The following is a 22,266-nucleotide window of genomic DNA, read 5'->3' as shown; positions in this document are numbered from 1 at the left end:
ATACCTAGAGAAACTCGTTGAGAAATTCCTGGAGAAATTTCAAAATAAATTCTCGCACTCTTGAAAGATTTTGCGATGAAGCTTACGAAGAAATTCCCTTTTAACTGATGGAACTCAATGAAATTGAAGAAAACTTCCAAAGAGACTCTTGAAAGAATTGCTGATGGACCCCCTAAAGATTTTGGATGAACTTCTAAAAAAAATTTCATCGGGAAAAAATGTTCAGAAAAACCTCCAGTAGAGATCGAGAAAGATTTTCTTGTACTCTGGATGAAATTTTTGGCGAAACTCCCGAATTGCCTCGGTGGTAGTTTTGAAGTTATTTTCAAAAAAATCCTGAGAAAATCCTAGAACACTTTTTGATGTGTTCTTTTTGAAGAACTCTCTGAAGTGTTCGTTTTGAAGAACTCTCTAATCAACTCCTGAAAGAATTTCTGGAAGAGGTCATGAAATAATTTATGGAGGAACTTCAGAAGGCATTCCTCAACAAGTTTTTGTAGGAAACTCAGAGGAACTTCCGAAAGAATTTCCGAAAAAAAAAACTAGTGACAGAATTTTCTGGAGAAACTCCTGCAGAATTCTTGGAAAATCGGCTGAAGAATTGATAGAGAATTTTCTCATTTAGTCCTTGAATTATCAAGAGAACTCTCTACGAACTTCGCGGAGGCAGCCCTGAACGACTCCAAGTAGGAGCTTTAAAAAATTAATCCTGGAGTAGTTCATGGAAACCTCCGGAAGAAATTTTATAAGCCAGTAAAAAGGAACAAATGAGGAAATTCCTAATGGACCTCCTGAATTCCCGTATAAACTTCTCAAGGATTCCCCGAAAGAGTTTTCAGGGAGAGCATCCTGAGGACATTTCCAGTGGAATATCTGGAGACCTTACTGAAGGAACTTCTCGACAAGTTTTTTAGTACTCCAGCTGCAAGTTTTCCCGGAATTGAAGGAGCAACTTTAGTATGGATTCCCAGTTAAACATATGCATAAATTCACGAAAGAACTTCCTTGATCATGAGCGTTGGTGACCGACCGTACACTTCGTAGTTGCTACTCCGTGATTGACCTGAGCTAGCGAAAATGCACAGAGAACCAAAAGGCTTGCGGCTTGGAATTTGCCACCATCCTCAATGTACACGTTTCGAGAGCTCAAACTTTATTGGGTCAATAACGGCGCTGGCCACGTCCTTACGGTCTACCGGGGAAGAAAAGGAATGGTTGATCGACAACCGTTGCTACTAGAGGTTGTACGTACTACTGGACGCTCCACAGTTGTCACGGGAAGGAGTTTTGTTAGTAGAGAGGGATTGATAGTTGCATGGATCAAGGATTCACTTTGGTAAGGGATGCGGTCCATGCAACCGTACAGTCTACACACAAATGTGTCACCTCCCAATTTGGAAGAACTGGTGAACCAAAATGATAGGAGCGACGCATGCACAGCAAAGAACAACACAATACTCATACAATTTCTGAAGCGATGTTAAACGATCCATAAAGAACTTCTGGAGGAATCTTGAAAAAAAAACTCCGGGAGACATCGGATACATCCTAAAGAAATCCGGGAAGAAATTACTGAAAGAATCCCGTAAAGAACTTCTGGAGGATTCTCATAATTTTCAAAAGGAGGAATCTCAGAAGAAACTCCTAGGAAAATCCCAGAAGACTCTTGTGGAAATCAATAAAGTACGGAGTGAATTCCGAAAGGAACATCAGGAAGAATACCAGTAGAAATCACGATTGAAATTTCTGGAAGAGGGAGTCTTTGAAGAAACTTATGGATAAATCCCAAAAGCAACTCCTGATCAATCTTGGAAAATTTTGGAGAAATCCCAGAAGGATCTCGAGGGGGTATCCGTAAAGTAAGACTTCAAGAAACTCCTTGAGGAATCTCAAATAAAACTTCTTGAAAAATCACAGAAGAAACTTTTGAAGAATTCTCAGAAGGAACTGCTGAATTAATTCTCAAAAAAGGAAATCCTTGAAGCAACTTCTTGACGAATCAAGGAAGAAACTTGTTGAGGATTCCCAGAATTAATTTCTGAAGAAACTGCTGGAGCAATTTCAGTAGGAACTCCTGGGGGTCCCTCGAACAAACCATCGGAAAAATCTAAGAAAGAACTTTTAGATCAATCTCTGAAGGCACTCCTGATTCCTGGAGTTATTCCAGAAGGAGCTCCCAAATGGATCTCAGAAGGAACTCTAGGAGGAATCTGAGAAGAAATTTCTGTAGGAAAATAAGAAGGAATTAATGGAGGAAATCACAAGAAACTTCTGAAGGAATGTCTGAAGAAATTCATAGAGTATTATCACTCTGGGCGAATTCACTTGTATTTTTCGCTTATTTTAGTTCACCTAATAGTTATCAGCCGCTCTTGGGCTTAACCTGCTCAGTCTTAGATCTAATTTGCTTGCATCTAACGAAAACCTCCACAATGTGATGAAATTGCGTGAAGGCGTGTTGCCCTCGGGGGGCGTTATGCCCGCAGTTCCCCTGGAAGTTCACGTTTGTTAGTTGATTTTCGTTTGGTAGTAGTAATATGATTATGAGTTAAGATTACTGTAAAAATGGTGTGTTCACGGATTGTCGATTTAAAGAGTGATATTCTAGACTGGATATGTTGTGCTGTGCAGTTGAAAGGAAAGGAACGGCTTTTTCAATCAGTCCCTAGTTCTAACGATGACTATGAGCATAGTGTATAAATGAGATGTAGACAAGAGGGTAAAAAAAATTAAAAGTTACAAAGTAGGATAAAAGGGATGGATCAAAAATTCAACCCAGGATTTTCTGCAAACAAGTCTGATTTTCAAGCAATAATATTTACAGATTTACAAGTATTTCTGAAAACACTATAAAACCAAAAAAAATGTGAACCAGTCATCTGAAATACAATATCAACCGAATTTGAAATAACGAACAACATTTCTCGCTTAACCTCAATTACTCGGCAACATTCCGCTGTGCAATAAAGCCACATTCCTTACGTTTCTGACCTTGTGAAAAAAAAACGAAATATTTTTTCCTATCCAAAACATCACGAAATTGCGCCTCTTACTTGGCTTTACCCGAGCTCCATGCCTAACATTGACCAGAAAAGCACGGCGATCCTTGCTTGCCATGTACGTCTGGATAAAGGCAGACATCAGTCAAATGCTGACACAGCAAAGCGCAGGAAAAATACTGTTTATTTACATTTCTCCTTTCAATTCTACCCACCACACAGACCGGTTAGGCATGTACCCGTCAGAATGTACAAGCTTTCCGGCTTCGGTACCGTAGACTGTTCCAAGACTGTTTTCAAAAATACCACTTCCTGAGACAATTGTGGAATTTCAGACTCTTACCGATATCGCTCTTCCATGGCTTACACGTCGGAAATCTGTATCATGGAATCGATTATTTTTCTTACGGGCTAGTCTACTCAGGCACCAACCACCCGGAATAAGAATCGTGAAATCCGTTATAGTATAAATCTTTAATAAAGCGGAAATGTAAATACATCTATACGGATGTATGTGTTCGTGCCGTACCACCGAGCAATACACAGCGGGGCACGTCTCGACGGCTGCTGCCCAAACAGCAATTTTCGTTCCAGTCAGAGTCGTTCATCACGTAAATATTATCTGCAAATGATATTTCTGTTTAATTTTCCTGTTTTCATTTACCGTTATTGTCGGTCCTCGTTGTCGTCGTTGTTGTCCTCGTGCTCTTTCTCGTCGTCATTTCCAACGTGTGGAAACTGGAACGATGAAACTCGCCATTTACCATCAGTTAATGAAATTTTGAGCATTTTCGTGGGAAAATTTATGCAATTGTATGGCCGTGATGAGACGAGACGGCTTTTGGTTAGGGTTGGATTTTTTTTTCTGGAATCATCGCGGAAGTATGGCTTTCATTCGCGTAGTTGAAATAATGCGCGTTGAGTCCAATAAGCTGTACTGAAATGGTATACATATGCGCAAGACCATGCTGAGGGTGATAGTTTCGATTCCTGCTTGGTCCAGAATCGTTTTGTATTGAAAATTTGAACTTCCTCGGGCATAGACTACCTTCGTACCTTCCATACGATATACAAATGCAAAATGGTCATTAGTAGAGAACGCTCTAGGCTAATACATGTTAATTGCAGAGCATCGAAAGGACCCAAAAACATTCTCGTTCGTTATAACACTAATGTTTGTTGCACGAAGCAAGCTCTCAATAACACCACGATTCGACCACATTTTATCACATGTCAAGTGCACTTACACAAGATGTTACCTACGTCCGAAACTCGCCTGGAATTCAACCAGTTGCTAAATGGGTTTTGTCTCGCTTGCCTGCACCCTTATTGTTATTATCGGACCACACCACTGGAAATGGTCCGATGAACACTGCTGCTTTACTGGTTCTATTGCTTTCGCCGCTGGAATAAGAACTAAGACATGAACGCCAGCTACGACGGTACCAAGAGCGCCACATAGAACATCACGAACAAAGTGAAAATGACTGTTAAAACTCCTCGACCAGAATCAATATACCTCCCTCTCCCAACAAATTCCCGTATTTTTGCACGACTGCAAGCATCCTCCCACCCACCGCACCATCATCTAATTTCGATTTCTTGTTCTTTTCTTCTACTTCTTGCATCGTGTTTTTGTGTGCGAAACACCCGCGCACCCGCCATCACCATCATCATCACCACCTCCACCAACGTCACCAACCTTCTTCAACCTTGACCAGAGGACCGGGATTTTGTGCAAGCATCGGGAGGCAACCATTTCTTGGGACCCGCGGGACTAGGTAAAATGCACTGCACATTTTTATGCGCTTATCACACTAGCACTGAAACACTAGCACTGGAACACGCTTTCCCCCCGTCGTTGTTGCATTAGAATAGATACGTGAACGTTCCTATCACGAACTTCCTTTCCACATAGAGGGCCATAGCATTCCTTTCCCTTTATCCACAATAAAAAAAAATGATCCGCAACACAGTGGACCCTCTCAATTCTACGAATTCCTTTCCTAAAGCTTACAAATCTCCCGTCGGACACTAATCCCAGGACCTCGGAATAATCCTGCAATACAGGAGGGGGATGGCCAATATGTACCATAGGATTGCAGGAAAATTCACTCGACTTGGGTAGTAACCCGAGCAGAGTTGAACACGTACAGGTACTGCGGTCTTGAACCGTAGGATTAAAGGTATCCGATTTTAGTTTCCATTAGTATTAGTACTGACCAAGTCGCACAAATTCTTAGGTGGTATTTACATTCCTAGAACGCTGTTATGACGGTTATCTCATTTCCGTCCGCTACCAAAGTACAGAGATTTGCGGCTGGTCACTGACTCTACGACAAGATTGACGGAATTCCCCAACGTTCTAAAACCACGTCTTCGCGAAAGCTGGGGATAGGGAAGAATGATTAGTTGGATACCTACTTTAATAAGTAAGAGAGACTTCTGCCTCCCGTCACTTAAATTGGATGTAATTAGTGTTTGGTTTGGTTTGGTCAACGCTTAGGCACCTAAGTTTCAAAGTTCATGCAGGACTGAACTCACCAAATTATACAAATTCCAGTACCCTCGAGAGGAAACTGTTGACTTTCATTCGCGTTTCTCGGACATCTACTATCCAGCATCGCTGTCGCCTAAAAACACACGGAAATAACGCGAAAATGAAGACGAATCTAGGGCCGAAATTTTCGGCACCTCTTTAGGAGTAAAACAAGCTCATACAATCGCGGCATATTATTATTCAACATTGTGATGAACAATTTTCGTGATAAATTGCTACGCCATTTTTTCAAATTCGGCCGGCCATATTATTTCATATGCTGATTTATCGACCGTATTCTAAAGGGTGATACGGTCAAAATTTGGTCACACAATTTTTTTCATAACTTTAGACTGCGTACACCAAAACAGCTGAATTTGGGACCAGTAATGCTACATTATATGTAGCTTATACCATAAAATTTTCATAAAAATCGATTGAGTATTGGTTGATATATAGACAAAACCATCGACCTACCTTTTTAAAATTTTGTACAAAGGCGCTCCATAGTAAATTTTCGGAAATTTAAGGTCAATAAAGCACAATTTTGATTATAGAACTACCAATACTGCTCCGATTTTTATCAAAATTTTACAGTATAGTACTATTATGAAAATACGTTCTTAGTAAAATTTTGAGCCATTTTGTATGAATACTTTCAAAGTTGTAGCAGTTTGAATATGAAAAAAACTGACCGGGTGCCACTTAAGCAAATATAACTTTGTAACGGCTGGATCAAATTGAATGAAATTTTTACACAATATTTTGATATGCACACTACACATACAGAAAAATTTTCATTGAAATCGGTTAAGTATCTCTGGCTGTATAAATAAAACAGTAAAAATGTATGAATCCTCTTTGCACAAAATTTTAAAATTGCGGATCTCAGGGTTCAACAATATCTCCGCAAATACTAGACCGATTTTTATGAAAATTATATGGTACAAGCTACATATAATGTACCATTACTGATCCAAAAATCAGCTGTTTTGGTGTACGCAATCTAAAGTTATGAAAAAAATTGTGTGACCAAAATTTGACTTGACTCGACAAAATTTGACAAAATTTGACCACCTAAACAAATATAACTTTGTAACGGCTGAATCAAATTGAATGAAATTTTTACATAACATTTTGATATGTATACTTAACACACAGAAAAATTTTCATTGAAATTGGTTCAGTATTTCTGGCTCTATAAAAAAAAGAGTAAAAATGTGTTCTTATTTTTTAATCCACTTTGTACAAAATTTTAAAATTGCAGTTTTCAGGATTCACAATATCTCCGCAAATACTAAACCGATTTTGATGAAAATTTTATGGTATAAGCTACATATATTGTACCAATAATGGTCCAAAAATCAGCTGTTTTGGTGTACGCAGTCTCAAGTTATGAAACAAATTGTGTGACCAAATTTTGACCGTATCACCCTTTATTAATAACTTGATGATTTTGTGGCTATATCGGTCTCTTTCTACTCATAAGTATAAGGGAGTAGAGATCAAAGTGGATAATGAAATGATAGATATGATAGAATTCGCTAGGTAGCGAACAAGTGTGAAAATTTTATAGAAGGTGAAATTAGGCAAGTAGGCCATGTATTGAACGAATACATCGAATGCGTGAAACTTCTGCCGTGCGACCTGTGCTTTTAAACAGATCGGCTTGGTTGGTAGTTCATACCACCTTACCAAGACTGGCAAAAGTTTCAGGCACCCGACTGCCGACTGTGGCTCTTTTATTGTCCATCCTCTAAATCCCTGCATTAAAAGAGGAAGAACTGTGTATTTAGAATCAATATTGTGCATATTAAAATGTAATAATGACGGAAACTATGGCAACAGCGGCCAAAGGGTATTGGTAGGGGATAGCAAAGAGAGGTTACAGGGGCGTTTCAGAGGATTCCAAAGGGTTACAGTGGCGTTCAAAGAGGGTTGCAAGAGAATTCTGGGATGCTGATTACGGAGGCATTTCAGAGGATTTTCGGCGAATTCCAGAGGCGTTACGCAGGCGTTTCAAAGGCATTTCAGGAAGCTTCATAGGACTTTCGGAAACCCCTTCACAAAAAACCCTTGAAATGCCCCTGACACCTCTATAATCCCATTGGAATGCCTTTAAATTTCCCATAATATATTTGAAATTCCCCTGAAATCCCTTGGATGTAAGGATGTTCCTGATACCCCCTGATACGACCCCATCTTAAAATGCCTCGAAATGTCTCGAAACGCCCCCGAAATCTCTGTAATTCTATTGAAACGCCTTTGAAAGCATCGTAATCACTGAATACCCCTGAATCCCCTGAATGCCCCTGAATCCACTTGAAACGCCTTGAAAGGCTCCAGAAAGTCCCTGAAACGCACTTGAAACTCCCTTGAAGCGCCCGGAAAATAATATCAAACGCTCCTGAAACCTCTTTGAACGCCCTTAAAACGATTCTTAAATCCTTGAAACACTCTGGAATGCCCCTGAAATGCATTGCCTGAAACTCATTGTAACGTCCTTTAAAGGCTTCTGAAACCCCACCCCCCTCTCTGCAAAACTCCCTTAAAAGTGTCCAAAAACCCACTGTAATGCACCTGAAAACCCTTGAAACTCCCATGAAATGCTATCCAACGCTGCTAAAACCTCTCAGAACGTCCTTAAAGCATTCCTGAAACCCCCTGAAACTCGCTGAAACGCCACTAAATACCCTTGAAACGTCCATTAAAAGCTTCACACTTCAAGCCCCTTTAAATATCTCTGAAACCCACTTGAGTGGTACTATGTCCCCAACAGGAAAAAAAAACCCTTAATACTGTTGAAACTCTCCTGACTTCCCCTTAATCCGATTAAAACCCCAACGAAACCCGATGGAAAGATCTTAAAAGGCTCCTGAAACGCCCCTGATGCGCTTAGTAACTCTCTTTTTTGGCCTCTCCAGCAGAAACTTTTTGAAAAACCCCTTCACCCCATTTCAAATGTCCAGAAGCAAGACTTGATCTTGCGAACTAGATTCCCTCATTATGGACCCGACTTCATTTATACACAAAATTCCCTCTTTTTATGCAATTTTCAATTTATCCACCCCCCGCCAATGGCGTCGAAAGAAGTGCCAGTGTATCCCAAGGGGATTCAGAAGGTAACTGAGATCTCAGAGGCGTTTGAAGGAGATCACAGGGGGATACCAGGATGTCTCAGGGTCGTTCAAAGAGGTATCAGGATCGTCTAATGGAGTTTCAGGGGGTCTGGAGCGTTCCAAGAGGACACATGCCCTCTAAGGCGTCTCAGGAGGTTCTAGGGGAGTTTCAGAGGGTCTCAGGAGTTGCCAGGAGATCTGAGGGGCATTTCAAGAGGGTCTCAAGGGGTTTCAGAAAGTACCAGGAGGTCTAAGGAGTATTTTAGGTGGTCTTAGGGGGCTCCAGAAGATCTCCGGCGCTTCAGTGGTTCTCAGGGGTGTTTCAGGAGAGCTTTAGGGATCTCAAAGACTTGAAGCTCCACTGAAATGCTCGAAAATACCCCTAAAGCCTCCAGCATCCCATTGAAACGCTCTTGACATCCCTATAATAAATTTGAAATGCCTTTAAAACTTTTACCCAACATTGGATAGTTATTGGTGCCAGTGGTTGAACACAATGACAACTGAATATTGGTCTGAAGTATTGCTTGTTCAACCTCTTATTATTCATGTCTGTAACCAGCTTTAGAACATACACAAACAAGCAAAATTAACCATTAGTTGTCCAACTTTTAATAAATAATTTATGACAGCTGACTTAAGCAAGTTCTCGTTGAGTCCACATCGCTTCTTTTTAAGTCTCACTTCAAGATATGTTCTTGAATATTCAGACTCAACAAGTAATGCTCTCTCACCATGCTGAGGGTGACGGGTTCGATTCCCGGTCGGTGCAGGATCTTTTCGTAAAGGAAATTACCTTGACTTCCTTGAGCATAGAGTATCTTCGTGCCTGCCACACGATATACGCATGCAAAATGGTCATTGGCAGAGGAAGCTCTCAGTTAATAACTGTGGAAGTGCTCATAGAACACTAAGCTGAGAAGCAGGCTTTGTCGCAATGAGGACGTTACGCCAAGAAGAGAGAGAGAGAGAGAAGTAATGCTCTCGTTTCCGACCCAGTCAACCAGTCATCATATAGAATGTTGTATAAGATGTGAAAGTGGAGGCGATATGCGTACATTTTACATGCGCCTAAATGGAGGCATGCACTCATATGGCCTTCACTTTATCGTCTTATGCAACATCTTAAACGATTACTGGTTGTCTGGGGAATTTATGTACAGAATTGTGTGGTGTATATGCAAAGGTAAGTGACTGTAAATCGAGAGGTCCGAGTTAATGTCCAAATTCTCCCCATAAAGTAATACATCCCAATAGATTTCTCTGGAATAGAGGGCCGGAAATGGTGAAAAAAAAGCTTATGAAAGTGTTTTTTTACCATATAAAAAAATACGATTGGTTACTAATTAAACGCATATTACCCGGATAGAAATTCCAATACAAATACAATACACTGTATTGCCAACAATTCATTATATTGTTATTGTATGGCTATACATACAACAATACATTCCATTGTATAAAAAGTTCAAACAATATCAAAACAATAAAGTGTATGGTTTGCGTTTCAGATTAGTTCGAGAAAAAAAAATCCTCCAGGAACTCCTCCAGGAATTTCTCCGGAAATTCCTCCAGGAATTCCTCCGGAAATTCTTCCAGGATTTTTTCCGGAAATTCCTCCAAGAATTATTCCGGAAATTCCTCCAGGAATTCCTACGGAAGTTCTTCCAGGAATTCCTCTGGAAATTCCTCTAGGAATTCCTCCGGAAATTTCCCAAGGAATTCTTCCAAGAATGCCTACGAAAGTTCCTACAGGAATTCCTCCGGAAATTCCTCCAGGGATTCCCAAGGAGCTACAGGAGGAATTTTCGAAAGAACTCCTGGCGGAATGTTTTGAGGAAATTCCTGGGAGAATTCCTGGAGGAATCCTTGGAAAATTTTCCGAAGAAAGTCTCGTCGGAATTCTTATAAAAACTCATAAACTCATAAAAACTTCAGGGGAAACTTCCTGGAGAAAATTCTTGAAGGAACTTTCGGAGGAATTCACGGAGGAGCTCCTGAAGGACTTTTTGGTGGAATTTTGAAGATATTCTTTAGGTGATGTTTGAATTTACGGAAGAAACATCTAGAGGAACCTCCGGGGTTTGCGGAGGTAACTTGTGCAAGAGCGTTCGGAAGCAGTTTACGCGGAGTCACCCGAAACGAATTTTTGGAAAATTCTCTGTAATTAATTTCTGGAGGAGCCCTCACAGTATCCAGGAAGCATGTCTAAAATGAATTCTTGGATAAATCCCCGGAATCAAATCTCCATAAGGAACTCCTGGAGGAATCCCTAAAAGGAATTCCTTTGACACTTTTCGGAGGAAACTCCTAGAGGAATCCTCGGAATGAGTTTTTGGTAACCTCGCTGGATTGAATAAACTGGAAGAACATCCTTCAGGAGGAATCTCCTGGATGAATTCCGAAGGGAATTCTTTGGAGAGGTTGCGGAATTCCATGAGGAATCTCCAGAAGGCATGCCTGGATGCATTCTCAGAATGAATACCCAACAGTGGCAGTTTCTGGTTCAAAGCATAAATATACGGATAGCAATCAATGGTTCCGCTCATGGTCACCTGATTGCCTTTGTTCATCTTCGAAGAATTGACCCCGGAACCACTGAAACCGATTCCCGGGAAATACGAATACTAGTTCTAAAATGGCCAACAGTATTTCAGATAACGCAATATTAGCCCAGAATGATGTATTTTGAAAATCACGATGTTTGAGATGCCGCATGACGGTATTGAACAATTTTCAAAACTTGGCCCCGGAACTGGATTACGGAAAATCTGTATACCGATTCCATAATGGCCAAATGTATCCTAAGTGGTCAATCATTATGATGAAATGCCATAATTTTCAAAATCATGAAGTTTGATATGTCGCATGATGGTGTTTGTTTATTTTCGAAAACGGGACCCCGGAACCACCGGAACCCATTCCCGGGAAATCCGAATACCGGTTCCAAAATGGCCAACCGTATTTCAGACAACGCCAAAACAGCACAGTATGATGTATCTTGAAAAACCACGAAGTTTGAGGTGTCGCATGATGGTATTGAATCATATTCAAAAATTGACCCCAGAACCGGTTCCCCGGAACATCCGTTAAACGAATTCCAAGGCACGTAGTGACCGGGATGGACTTCTAGACAACTTTTTTTATCATTCCAGTGCATTTAGGTCTGAAAACTGAAGGGCTCCCATATCGAAAATTTACTTTTTCCAAAATGGCCAGGTGGCTATTTCAACAATCCCTAGCAATTCCTTATTGTTGCGGAATAATTGATTGGAACGCTGAATCTCGTAAGCATTAGCTACAAGCTAAAATCAAAATATTTATTTATCAGTAAGGATCATATCGAGCAAACTTAATCTTCACTTACAATTTCAGCGCGTTCAACGGTTATTCCCAACAATGAATGCGTCTTCGCTCAAACCTTACAAACTATGAAAGAATAGCCCATTAGTATTAACAATTAAGGAAATAAGAATGAAACAACTATAGTTCCAAGAATTCAGGTTATGAAATATAGGGTTTCGGGTGATCAGTACACCTAAGACCTGAAACGCAAATAAACTTTGTAATTCCACTATATGACCGCAATTTTACACTAACCCAATGGTTTATTTATTTATTTATCTGGAATGTAGGATTAACCCTTTACCATAATTAAATCTTAAAATGTAAAAATACTTAGAAATATGCCAACACATAACAATTAATACAACTGGCCACGATAAAACAATCTTAACTTATTTTTTATCACATTTGTCGTCATATCCAGGGAAATAACGTTCTTTACCCCATTGAACTCATGCATGAATCGGATCACAGGCTCATGTTTCAGGTAATTTCGGGTCCGCAGCGGGGGATCGAAGATTCTACGTTGGCGTAAATTTGTAGAGTTATGGTTGAACTGGATTTTGGCTCTGAGATGTTCACTTGAAACTCGTCCTGTTATAACGTTGGTGAAGAATACAATATCTGCTATCCGGTGTCGCGCGAATAATGTGTCTAAATCGACTAATCCACACAAGTCCTGGTAACACGGCATATGATCTCCCGACCACGGTAGATTTCGTAGAGCAAACTTCACGAACTTCTTCTGAACTCCCTCTAAGCGCTGAATTTGGCCGGCGTATTGCGGTCTCCATACCACGCTAGCAAATTCCATTTTCGATCTAACCAGACCTATGTATACTTGTAGAATCGCGTGAGGGTCAAAAAGATCTCGTCCAAACCTTCTGAGAAGAGCAAAAAGATGCAATGCTTCCTGTACGATTCGATTTACATGGTCGTGGAAGGTTAGCGCATGATCAAGAGTCACTCCTAGGTCCTTAACGGTCTCAACTCGTACCAATGGAGATTGTTCATACTGATACGTATAAACGAGCGGCTGACTTCTTCGTGTGAACGTCATCACTGAGCTTTTGCTGGCATTAACGCAAAGTCCATGTTCTCGGCAGAAACTACCGAAATGTTGTAGATCAGCTTGTAGAGAGATACAGTCTTCAACCGATTTTATTGCCCGAAAAATCTTGACGTCGTCGGCGTAAATTAAGACGATTGTATTTGTCATATGGTCTGGCAAATCGTTCATTACCATAACGAACAAAAGGGGACCGAGATGACTCCCCTGCGGAACACCAGAATCAATTTTGAAAGTCGATGACTCTTCTCCGTTCACCCTCACGTATTGAAATCTCGCTCCCAGATACGTTCTCAACCAATTGAATATCGAGCCCGCTATTCCAAATTGAGATGCTGCTTTTAGAATTCTCTCTATGTCTACCACATCAAACGCCTTGCTCATATCAGTATATATGCAATCGACCTGGAATCCTTGCGAAATGTAATCCGTTACAATGGAACAAAACTCGCACAGGTTCGTAACGACAGATTTTCCTTTTATAAATCCATGCTGAGAAGCCGAAAAGTTTGTTTGAACGGCCTCATATAGATAGTTATACACGAGCGATTCAAAAAACTTCGGTATCGCTGACTGGATAGCTACAGCACGATAGTTTTCTACATTATTTTTAGAACCTTTTTTATGAATCTTGACGTTTCTCGCATCGTTCGCCTGTTCCGTCGCAGATTCGCTCACTCCGTTTTCGCCCTGGCGGGGTTGCCAGTTTCGCAACATCCTCCCCCCTGGTGGAACCTGCATTGTCCTCGGTTCCAGCATCCTTCAATACATCTAGGACCGCCAGTTTCGAAACAGCTTTCCTAATCGGAGCGTTTCCTGCAGTCTGCACCATAGCTTGACGAACACGTCCGTCCGCTGCTGTTAATACCTCTAGTACACTGTGCGCTTTCGATTCGTTGCGAGCAAGCGGGAGCTTTCGGAATGTCTTGTGTCTTTTGCACTTTGACGTTGGTGAGACGGTGACGACGACGCGGATGGCTGAAGTGCTATGCCTACTTTGATTGCTTGATGCGTTGTGGGTCGTTGCTGACCGACCGGTATCATAACATTAAATCTACTGTCACACATACACGTCCACGTATCCACCCGTTGCGCTTTGTATCATCGATTACCAGAACCAGGTCGCCGGATTGAACCATTTCGTGCGTTTCGTTAGAGTAGGGAGATATTCCCTAGTCCAGCGTTTCCAAAAGATGTCCAGGTATTTCTGAATGGCTGTCCATGAACCCTTCAGAAGCGATACTTCGTTGGCAGTCTGCACAATTGGTAAACGAACCCCCGATGAACTGCCCAACAAAAAATGATTCGGGGTTGGGGGCCTCCTGCTCGATCGAGTCCAGAGGCAAGTATGTGAGCGGTCTGCAATTGACGATGCCTTCTGCTTCCGCCAAAAGGGTCACCAAAGATTCGTCGTCCAGTTTCTGGCTTCCGTCCTGGATTGCGGCCAGAGCAACCTTAATTGACCTGACCAGTCTCTCCCAGGCTTCCCCATGTGCGGAGTGCCTGGGGGAATGAACTTCCACTCCACTGCGTGCTTGTAAACTCCGCAGCAAGTCCTTTGTTGATCTGCTCTCTCAGAAGACGGTCGGCCCCGTGGAAACAAGTTGCGTTATCGCTGTAGATTTCAGTGGGACTTCCTCGACGCCCGGCGTACCCCTCAAGGTTGCGACCATTCATTTGCAAAGATTTACATTCATTTGCTATTATCTCAGTTCAGAAGCATGCTATCGAAAAACAATGCATGGATGAATTTAACCTTGTAGTTTTATCTGAAACTTTGCCGAATAACATTAGAATCAACGATGTCGCTTCGGAAGGATAACCGGGAATTTCATCTCGGCCGACACATGCTGAGCTGCACCGATTCTACTGTCCACTCGCAAAACTCCTGCTGCGTCTAACATAGGCAAAATTTTGTAGAGAGCGCTGGTCTTTTCCAATGCTTGGCGCTTCTGAACAGGCAGACGTTGGTTCTTGGTCAAAACAGCTAGTTTGTCATTATATGAATTCCATTGCACAGCTCGAAATACACACTCCTCGGCTTTCCGCAACTCTGACTGCGTCAGATGATCGCTTTTCCGCTCTTGACCAGTGCTTGACGTTCGACAATTGTTCACAAATCGGCAAACGTAGGCCATCACGCGTAACATCCTTTTCCATGAGGAGAACCTTTCAGCGTCCAGCAATTGCTCCGGCATTTGTAGATTGCGATGGGCATAGCAGGCGCGTTGGTCGTCCGTCACCTTATCATAGATTTTCCTCGGTGGCCACTGATCTTCACAGTGGCGAAGAAATTCAGGTCCGCTGTACCAAATACTGTTCTTGTCGAAGTACGGCCCTGATCCCCACTTCGTTGCCTCATCTGCCGGATTTAGCTTGGATGACACCCAGCGCCATTCCTCGCGGTTTGATTTTTCCAAAATTTCGTCCACACGGAAAGCAACAAAGGGGCGATATATCCGGGGATCCGCGTTAATCCAACTCATTGCAACCTCGGAGTCACTCCAGAAGAATTGTTTACGAACTGGAAGTGAATGTCCATCGACTACGAATTTGGCCAGCCGCACTCCAAGCACGAGTTCCAGACGGGGAATGGTTGTTGGCTTGACGGGGGCTACCTTGGTCTTCGCTGCTACGAATGCCACCTCTGCTGGACCGTAGGGATTCGCAATCCGGAAATACGAAACACACGAATACGCTATTTCGCTTGCGTCCACGAACGTGTGGATGTCCAGAGTCGTAAGATTTTTTTTTTTTTTTTTTTTATGTTTAAAATTTGGTTTTATTCATTTGTCTATTCAGGGTGTTTTACAAACAGTATTTACAATTTATTATTCTAGGTTTAAATGAAAATTAAGAGCATCTACATCGATTCTTCCGTTACACTCGTTAACAAAGGTGACGTATTTCACAAAAATTTTCAAAATATTTGTTCGTCTAAATCTGTTTATGCCCGTCAAAGCAGGCCTCAGCAGATCTTCAATCGTCAGTCTTCTCCATCCATTCATTACGGCCGCCAGCCTCTGCTGCAGGACCGTCCAAGCCGGGCTAACACGAGCACAGCCGCAGAATTTGTGTTGAAGTCTTTCTGTTGTTCGTCCGTCACAATTGGTGCAATTCTCGTCAGCTACTCTCTGCATTACAGAAAGCAGTTTCCTGTGCTCCCACTTCTCATTCACCAGCAGGTAGAGCTTCGATCGGTCCGTCGATGAGAGTTGTTTGTCTTGGATGTTGCGCCAAACACGCGGCCAGTCAATTCTGGGGTTGTTTCGTTCCACTTTTGGCTGCTCCGTTAGCTGAACGAAGTGCCTATGGATGAGATCGGCGGAGGGGTTTTGTTGGATTAGGTTTGGAATGTGGGAATAGTTTGAAAGGATGATTCTAATGTCGGGATGATCGATTGGAATTGCTGGGTGGGGATGATCGTGGAATATAAGGGATTTATAATAAGGAAGGGAATCGATCTCTTTTAAATGGCGATTGATAGCAAGAGATTTCGCCTTGAGAGCAACCAGATGAAGATTTAGCCCTCCATGTTCCTTACTACGAGCAAGTTGCATGATCGGAACGCGGGCAACAATTCCTCTCCATAGGAAATTACCCATCGTGGAAGTGATTTTTGCTGTGTGTATGCCTAGAGGCGGCAATACTGACGAGACGTACCACAGCTTGGACGTGCCGAACGTGTTCAGCATTATCACTTTCTGGTGGAGAGTCAGCGTACGCAGACCGTGCAGCCACATTTGTTGCGCGAACTTACCCACCAGCGCATTCCAGTTCATCGTTGTCATCAGGCGAATCGAATTTGCGAAGGTAATCCCCAATATTTTAACTACATTGGCTGTTTGTAGCCACTGGGTATTGATTTCGTTACCCTCGCAAAATCCAACGTTTATTGCGACCGTTTTGCGCAAATTTAGACGGGCACCGGCAGCTGGTCCAAAGCGGGAGAATATTTCAATCAGGTTTATTCTGCGCGGCGTGTGAGGTGAGACGAGTCGAATGAGGTGACAAAAGTCGTCTCGCCCCATTTGATTTACATTAGTCGTCTCACGTCACGTGAGACGAATCCGTCCGTCTCACCTCACACGCCGCGCAGAATAAGCCTGATTGATCATTTCGATCTGCTCAGCTGACGTCACGATGACGCTGATGTCGTCGGCATACGCTACCAGCAGGTCGTCGCCGCATGCTTGCTCGAGCCGGCACACCAGGGGATGGAGGTATAACACGAAGAGGTGCATGGAGAGTGGGTCACCTTGCCGGACCGAACGTTGGATTTCGAACGAACGCGAGAGACGTCCGTTGATTAGCAGCCGGGAGGTGGATCGGCTGGCAATAGTCGAGAGAAGAGCGATGAGTTCCCGATTGAAGCCGAGCGAACGCATGGTGTCGAATAGGAAAGAGTGGCGGACCCGATCGAACGCATTTTCCAGGTCGAAGCTGATGAGTTTACCGGCGCGTCGGTGATGACGAAGACTCGCAATCCGATCTTTCAGAGCGAGAGTAGCTTGAAAGATGTTACGCTCCGAGTTTGAGCATTTTTGTCCGTCGCTGAGGATGCGATGGGCTCTCATTACGCACTCCAGCCTGGATTTTAGGATGCGGGAGAGCAGCTTGTAATCGCTGTTGAGCAGCGAGATGGGACGGTATGATCGGGCCGTGTTATCTCCTCCCTTCTTTTTGACCAGAACGATGATGCCTTCCACAAATGCAGGAGGGAGATTACCTGCTAGGGCTTCGTTTAGCAGAAGATTTAGCTCCCTGTGAATAACATCAAACACACGAAGATAAAATTCTCGTGGTATGCCGTCGTTGCCGGGGGAGCGCTTCGGGGCACTCGCTTTTATCGCAGAGAGGATTTCTGCGGTGGAGATTTCGTCTGTGCAGGCTTCATTAATGGGATCATCGGGGGGGATCACACGATCGCACTCAAAGCCCTCGGTGTTGTTATTTACTGCTTCTTCCGTGTAGAGACTTGTGAAAAAGTTTAGCAGATTTGCTTCGATCGCTGGCGGTTCAGCTACGACCTCATTCTCCTCAGTCCGCAGCTGTGTTATGACCGTTTTCTTTCTTCGTCTCTCCCCCAACTGAAAGATAGACAGTGGTTCGCCTGCCAAATATGTCGAGTTGACACGCATGAACATGTGCGAAAAATTTCGTTGCAATGCCAGCATCTCTCCTTTCAGCCGATTTATGGTGGTCAGCATTTCGGGGTGCTGATAGTAGCCGTCGTACGCTTGCCGTAGTTGCGCATATAGACGCTGGTGGGCGTCATGAAATTCGTCGAAGACGATTCGCGATTTGCGCTTGAAAAACGTTCTGATTTTGGGCTTGGCGTACGACAGCCACCACTCCATCCACGAGCCGTAGGCTCTCCGCTGCCGGGTCCAATATTGCCACTGTTGTTGGAAATCTTCGACGTTTTCGTCGGTGAGCAGATGCGGTCTGAGGGACCAGAAACCGCGCCCGGGCTCATGTCCTAGCTGGGGAAGGCAGAGTCGGAGTGTTAGCGCTTTATGGTCTGTAAACGAGCAGACATGGGTATGCGCGGTGCGCAAATGATCTCGCAAACTACTGCTGACATAGATGCGGTCAAGACGTGATTGCGCGTTCCGACAGACGTACGTGAAGCCTGAATCACGCGGGCACAGCTTTTCCCATGCATCGTGGAGCTGTAGCTGTTGCACAGCTGTTTTGAGAGCCGGGCTGGTATTCGGGCTAGAAGAATCGCATGCGCGCAGCACGCAATTGAAATCGCCAGCGAGGATTACGTGTTGAGAGGGGTGGCGAAGGTAGTAGGCAAGCGTGCCGTTGAAAAATTCCTCCCGAGCTGCTCGCTGAGCTGTGCCGGATGGAGCGTAGATATTGCAGATTGTAGTATTGTGCACTCTCAGAGCAATCAGGCGGCCGTCCAGACTCTTCTCGACGTGAGAGACCTGAATGTGTTGCTTCAGAGCCACAGCCGTTCCTCTCCTCGTGTGATCTACATTGGAGAAAACGACAAAGCCAGGCAAGGAGAGCTGTTCGTTCTCTACCTCTTGCAGACACACAATGTCAAGGTTTAGGCTGTTGATGAAGCTGCGTAGCGCCGCAAGTTTCGTGGGATTGGTAATCGTGCCGATGTTAATGGAAGCGATATTGTACGACGTGAGAGCCATTTATAGTTGCCGATCTTCACCCTGCTCGTCGTCCTTGCCTTCTCGACGGGGCTTTTTACCGGGTGGGCGATGCCGGCTTCGGCTGCTGCTCGTTGATGCAGATGATTCGTCCGACTCGTTGCCATTGCCGCTCTTGCTGTGCGATCGCAGCACATACGTAGGCTTTCTGAAGAGATCAACAATATCGGTGACCTCAGAAGCTGGTGGTGGAGGCCGGAGAGACGAAGATGTGGCACGAGTGCTCTGTGGCTGCTCGCGGGGGGAGATTGTCAAGTCAACCTTGTCGGGTTGACTGTTGGCTTTTGAAACCGAGGCAGACTGTTCGTTCTGACTGGGAGGCTTCGGCAGTTCGGGAAAGGCAGCCGATGATGTTAGTGCTGGCGCTGTAGAACTCTGACCTGCCGGTTTTGTGTTCGGTGGTTTCGCTCCAGCCGACTTTTTGGGTGGCTGACGGTTGCTACTTTGCTTCGCTACGTTGGCGTAGCTCTTCTGCACCAGCAGTTTTTTGTTCTGGACACATGATATGCCAGAGTGTGCCCTCTCCTTGCAGTGTTTGCATGATAGGAGCTGCCCCTTGTAAACGACGAATGCCTGCTGTCCATCGATGGTGACCCAAGAGTCGATGTTTCGCTTGATCAGCATTCGGGCTGACCACACTCCGAGTGGAATACCACCGAAGTCGAAGCTCTCACCCCACGTTAACTCGCGAATCGCGATCACTTCACCGAATGCGCTCAAAAACTCCACGATCTTCTCTTCCGTCACATCTTCGGGGAGGTCGTGGACCTTCACTTCAACACTTCCATCCTCGATGGTTAAACGAAGCGTGTACTTCTTTCCCTCCAATTCAACTTCGTGTCGTCCATCATGTTCGTCCACTATTTTTTGTGCGAGCGTCAGGTCGCTAACCTTAACGAACGCACATTGTTCACCTCTACTGCACTGTAGTCTTTTCACTTCTTCCTTCTTCAAACCGAGAACCGTGCGGCAGAAGCCATGCACTTTCTCGAAAGACGGTTTCACCGGAAAGGTCGAATAATCGATCCTGAAGGTGTTTTCTCGCCTCATCGCGTAGCACTACACACGCGACGCGGCACTGCGGCGATAAACACAAAAACGGCAGAAAAAAATGCTTGGCTTAAGAGGAGCGCAATCGTTAAAACACGTCCGTGTCTCTCAGAAGCTGAGCGATAACTGTAAGATCATCCATGGAGAAGTAGCATCTCGGTATGTTCACTTGGTTGATGATGTCCAGCATCTCTAGCCAGTCAGTGCTTCCATCGTTCGAACGTTCCATCGCAAATCTGTTCATCCCAACCAATTCCTCCGCGCCAGGTGTCTTGTAGCAGAACTTTCCCGAATATCAGGTATGGCGCCAAAAACCCTTGAGGATCGAAAAACGACATGACGCACCGCGCCAGTTGCCGTTTAGTCGGTTTGGTAGGGTTAAGGGTTTTAAGCATTCGCAGGTGGGTTATATCGTCGGGCAAAGAAGTGCTGAATCGTAATTCGTCATCTTGTGTATCCCACATAATTCCAAGGACCCGTTCCGACTGTTTATCTGCACCGGAGGTAAGATCGATGACGGTTTGTTTCTTGCCCTCTCCAAGTTGTTCCAACACGACTCGTTGGTTACTACTCCAATTTCAGATCTCGAACCCACCATGTTGATGGATCTCTTTTACCTGCGACGCGACTTGAGCAGCTTCTTCAGTGGTAGCAAAGCTGAAGTATATCCGCTTGTTGCGGGAGATGTGGGTGAAAAGAATCGTACCGACTCTTACAGCAGACACATAATTGGTTTGGTCAGAATTTGCTTAACTATGTACAGTATGAAAAAGTGTTAGTCCAATATGTGTTAACAGTAATCAAATTTCCCTAGTGCACGAACATAAAATTTAAGCCTAATTTATGTAAAACTTTAACAAATGTAAAGTGTTACGGGGGGGAGTGTTACGCATAGTCGCGTATCTTAAATTTTAATATTACATTAATAACCCTTGAGAACCCCTGTGGTTGAATGCTATACAGCTAGACGATAAAGAATACTTATTGAATAGGGATTATCAGTATAGCGAGGAGGTGTTCCCGTGACAGGTCACCGAAATTGTAAGATAATTATAAGGTAAATGTATTTATTTAGTATAATAAACTTTATTTTTAGCTTTTTAGCTAACTGAGACAGTAATTGTCGTGTTTTGCTGTGAGAGTCGGTTCACCGTTTGCCTCAAGAAGCACCTCCCGCAACACTAAAAAGAAATTCGTGATGAAGCACGAACTTTCCCCCCTTGGATGGCGCTCTGTGATCTACTGAAGTGACCAGATCTCGGATTGGGTTGTCACCGCGAGATGCACGAGAATCCTTTCGCCAGAGAGTCACCTTTCACCGATCATCATAAGCCGCCAATCATAAGCCGCGCAATCAGTGTTTTGCTTTAACGATATCCGCTAAAAGAGTCGGTTCACCAATGCCTCTTCGCAACACTAGCCCAGTTGCGCATAGCGCTCTTTAGATTCTTTATTATTGAGCACCCCTATGTATCTCATATGACAAAGCTGTGCTGCTAATAATACTCCTATCAGTTAGAGTGACTGGAAGGTAGAGTGGAGTCAATGTCAAAATTGGAACAGCGATCAGCTGTCAAATCCATACAAATTCCCGTTCCAAACGAGCAGGAGACCTGTCAAAATTGGAACATGACGCCACTCTCCCTTCCAGTCACTCTACTATCAGTATGTGATGATAGTGAGGAGGTGACGGTTGTCTTCCATAAAGTTACCGAATTTGTAAGTGCTACTTTGTATTTTATTGTGTTTGTTTAGCTTAATAAAACATATTTACAGCTTTGCAGCAGATTCAACAGCAATCAGTGTTTTGCTTTAACGATATCCGCTAAAAGAGTCGGTTCACCAATGCCTCTTCGCAACACTGCAAAGAAATTCGTTGTCAATATACAACGAATTGGTGTTTCTTCATTGGCGTCATGAGATCCAAACAAAGCAGTATGATTCGGATAGAACCTTCACCGCGAGA

The 22,266-nt window shown here is 43.7% G+C and overlaps 1 protein-coding gene across 2 annotated transcripts in view; it reads left to right on the top strand.

Moving 5' to 3' along the window:
* LOC115268734 (uncharacterized) overlaps positions 1-22,266 on the top strand; it is a 514,127-nt gene that overhangs the window by 288,849 nt on the left and 203,012 nt on the right. Inside the window, exon 4 of one of the 2 annotated variants that reach the window (XM_062858638.1) lies at positions 4,721-4,780. The exons of the other annotated variant lie outside the window; for it this stretch is intronic. Within the exon in view, the coding sequence (XP_062714622.1) occupies positions 4,721-4,780 (60 nt within the window). The remainder of the gene's footprint in view (positions 1-4,720; positions 4,781-22,266) is intronic. 2 annotated transcript variants of the gene reach the window in all.

The sequence above is a fragment of the Aedes albopictus genome, chromosome 3, assembly GCF_035046485.1.
Source record: "Aedes albopictus strain Foshan chromosome 3, AalbF5, whole genome shotgun sequence".
NCBI lineage: Eukaryota > Metazoa > Arthropoda > Insecta > Diptera > Culicidae > Aedes > Aedes albopictus.
This window is presented reverse-complemented; position numbering and strand designations above follow the sequence as displayed.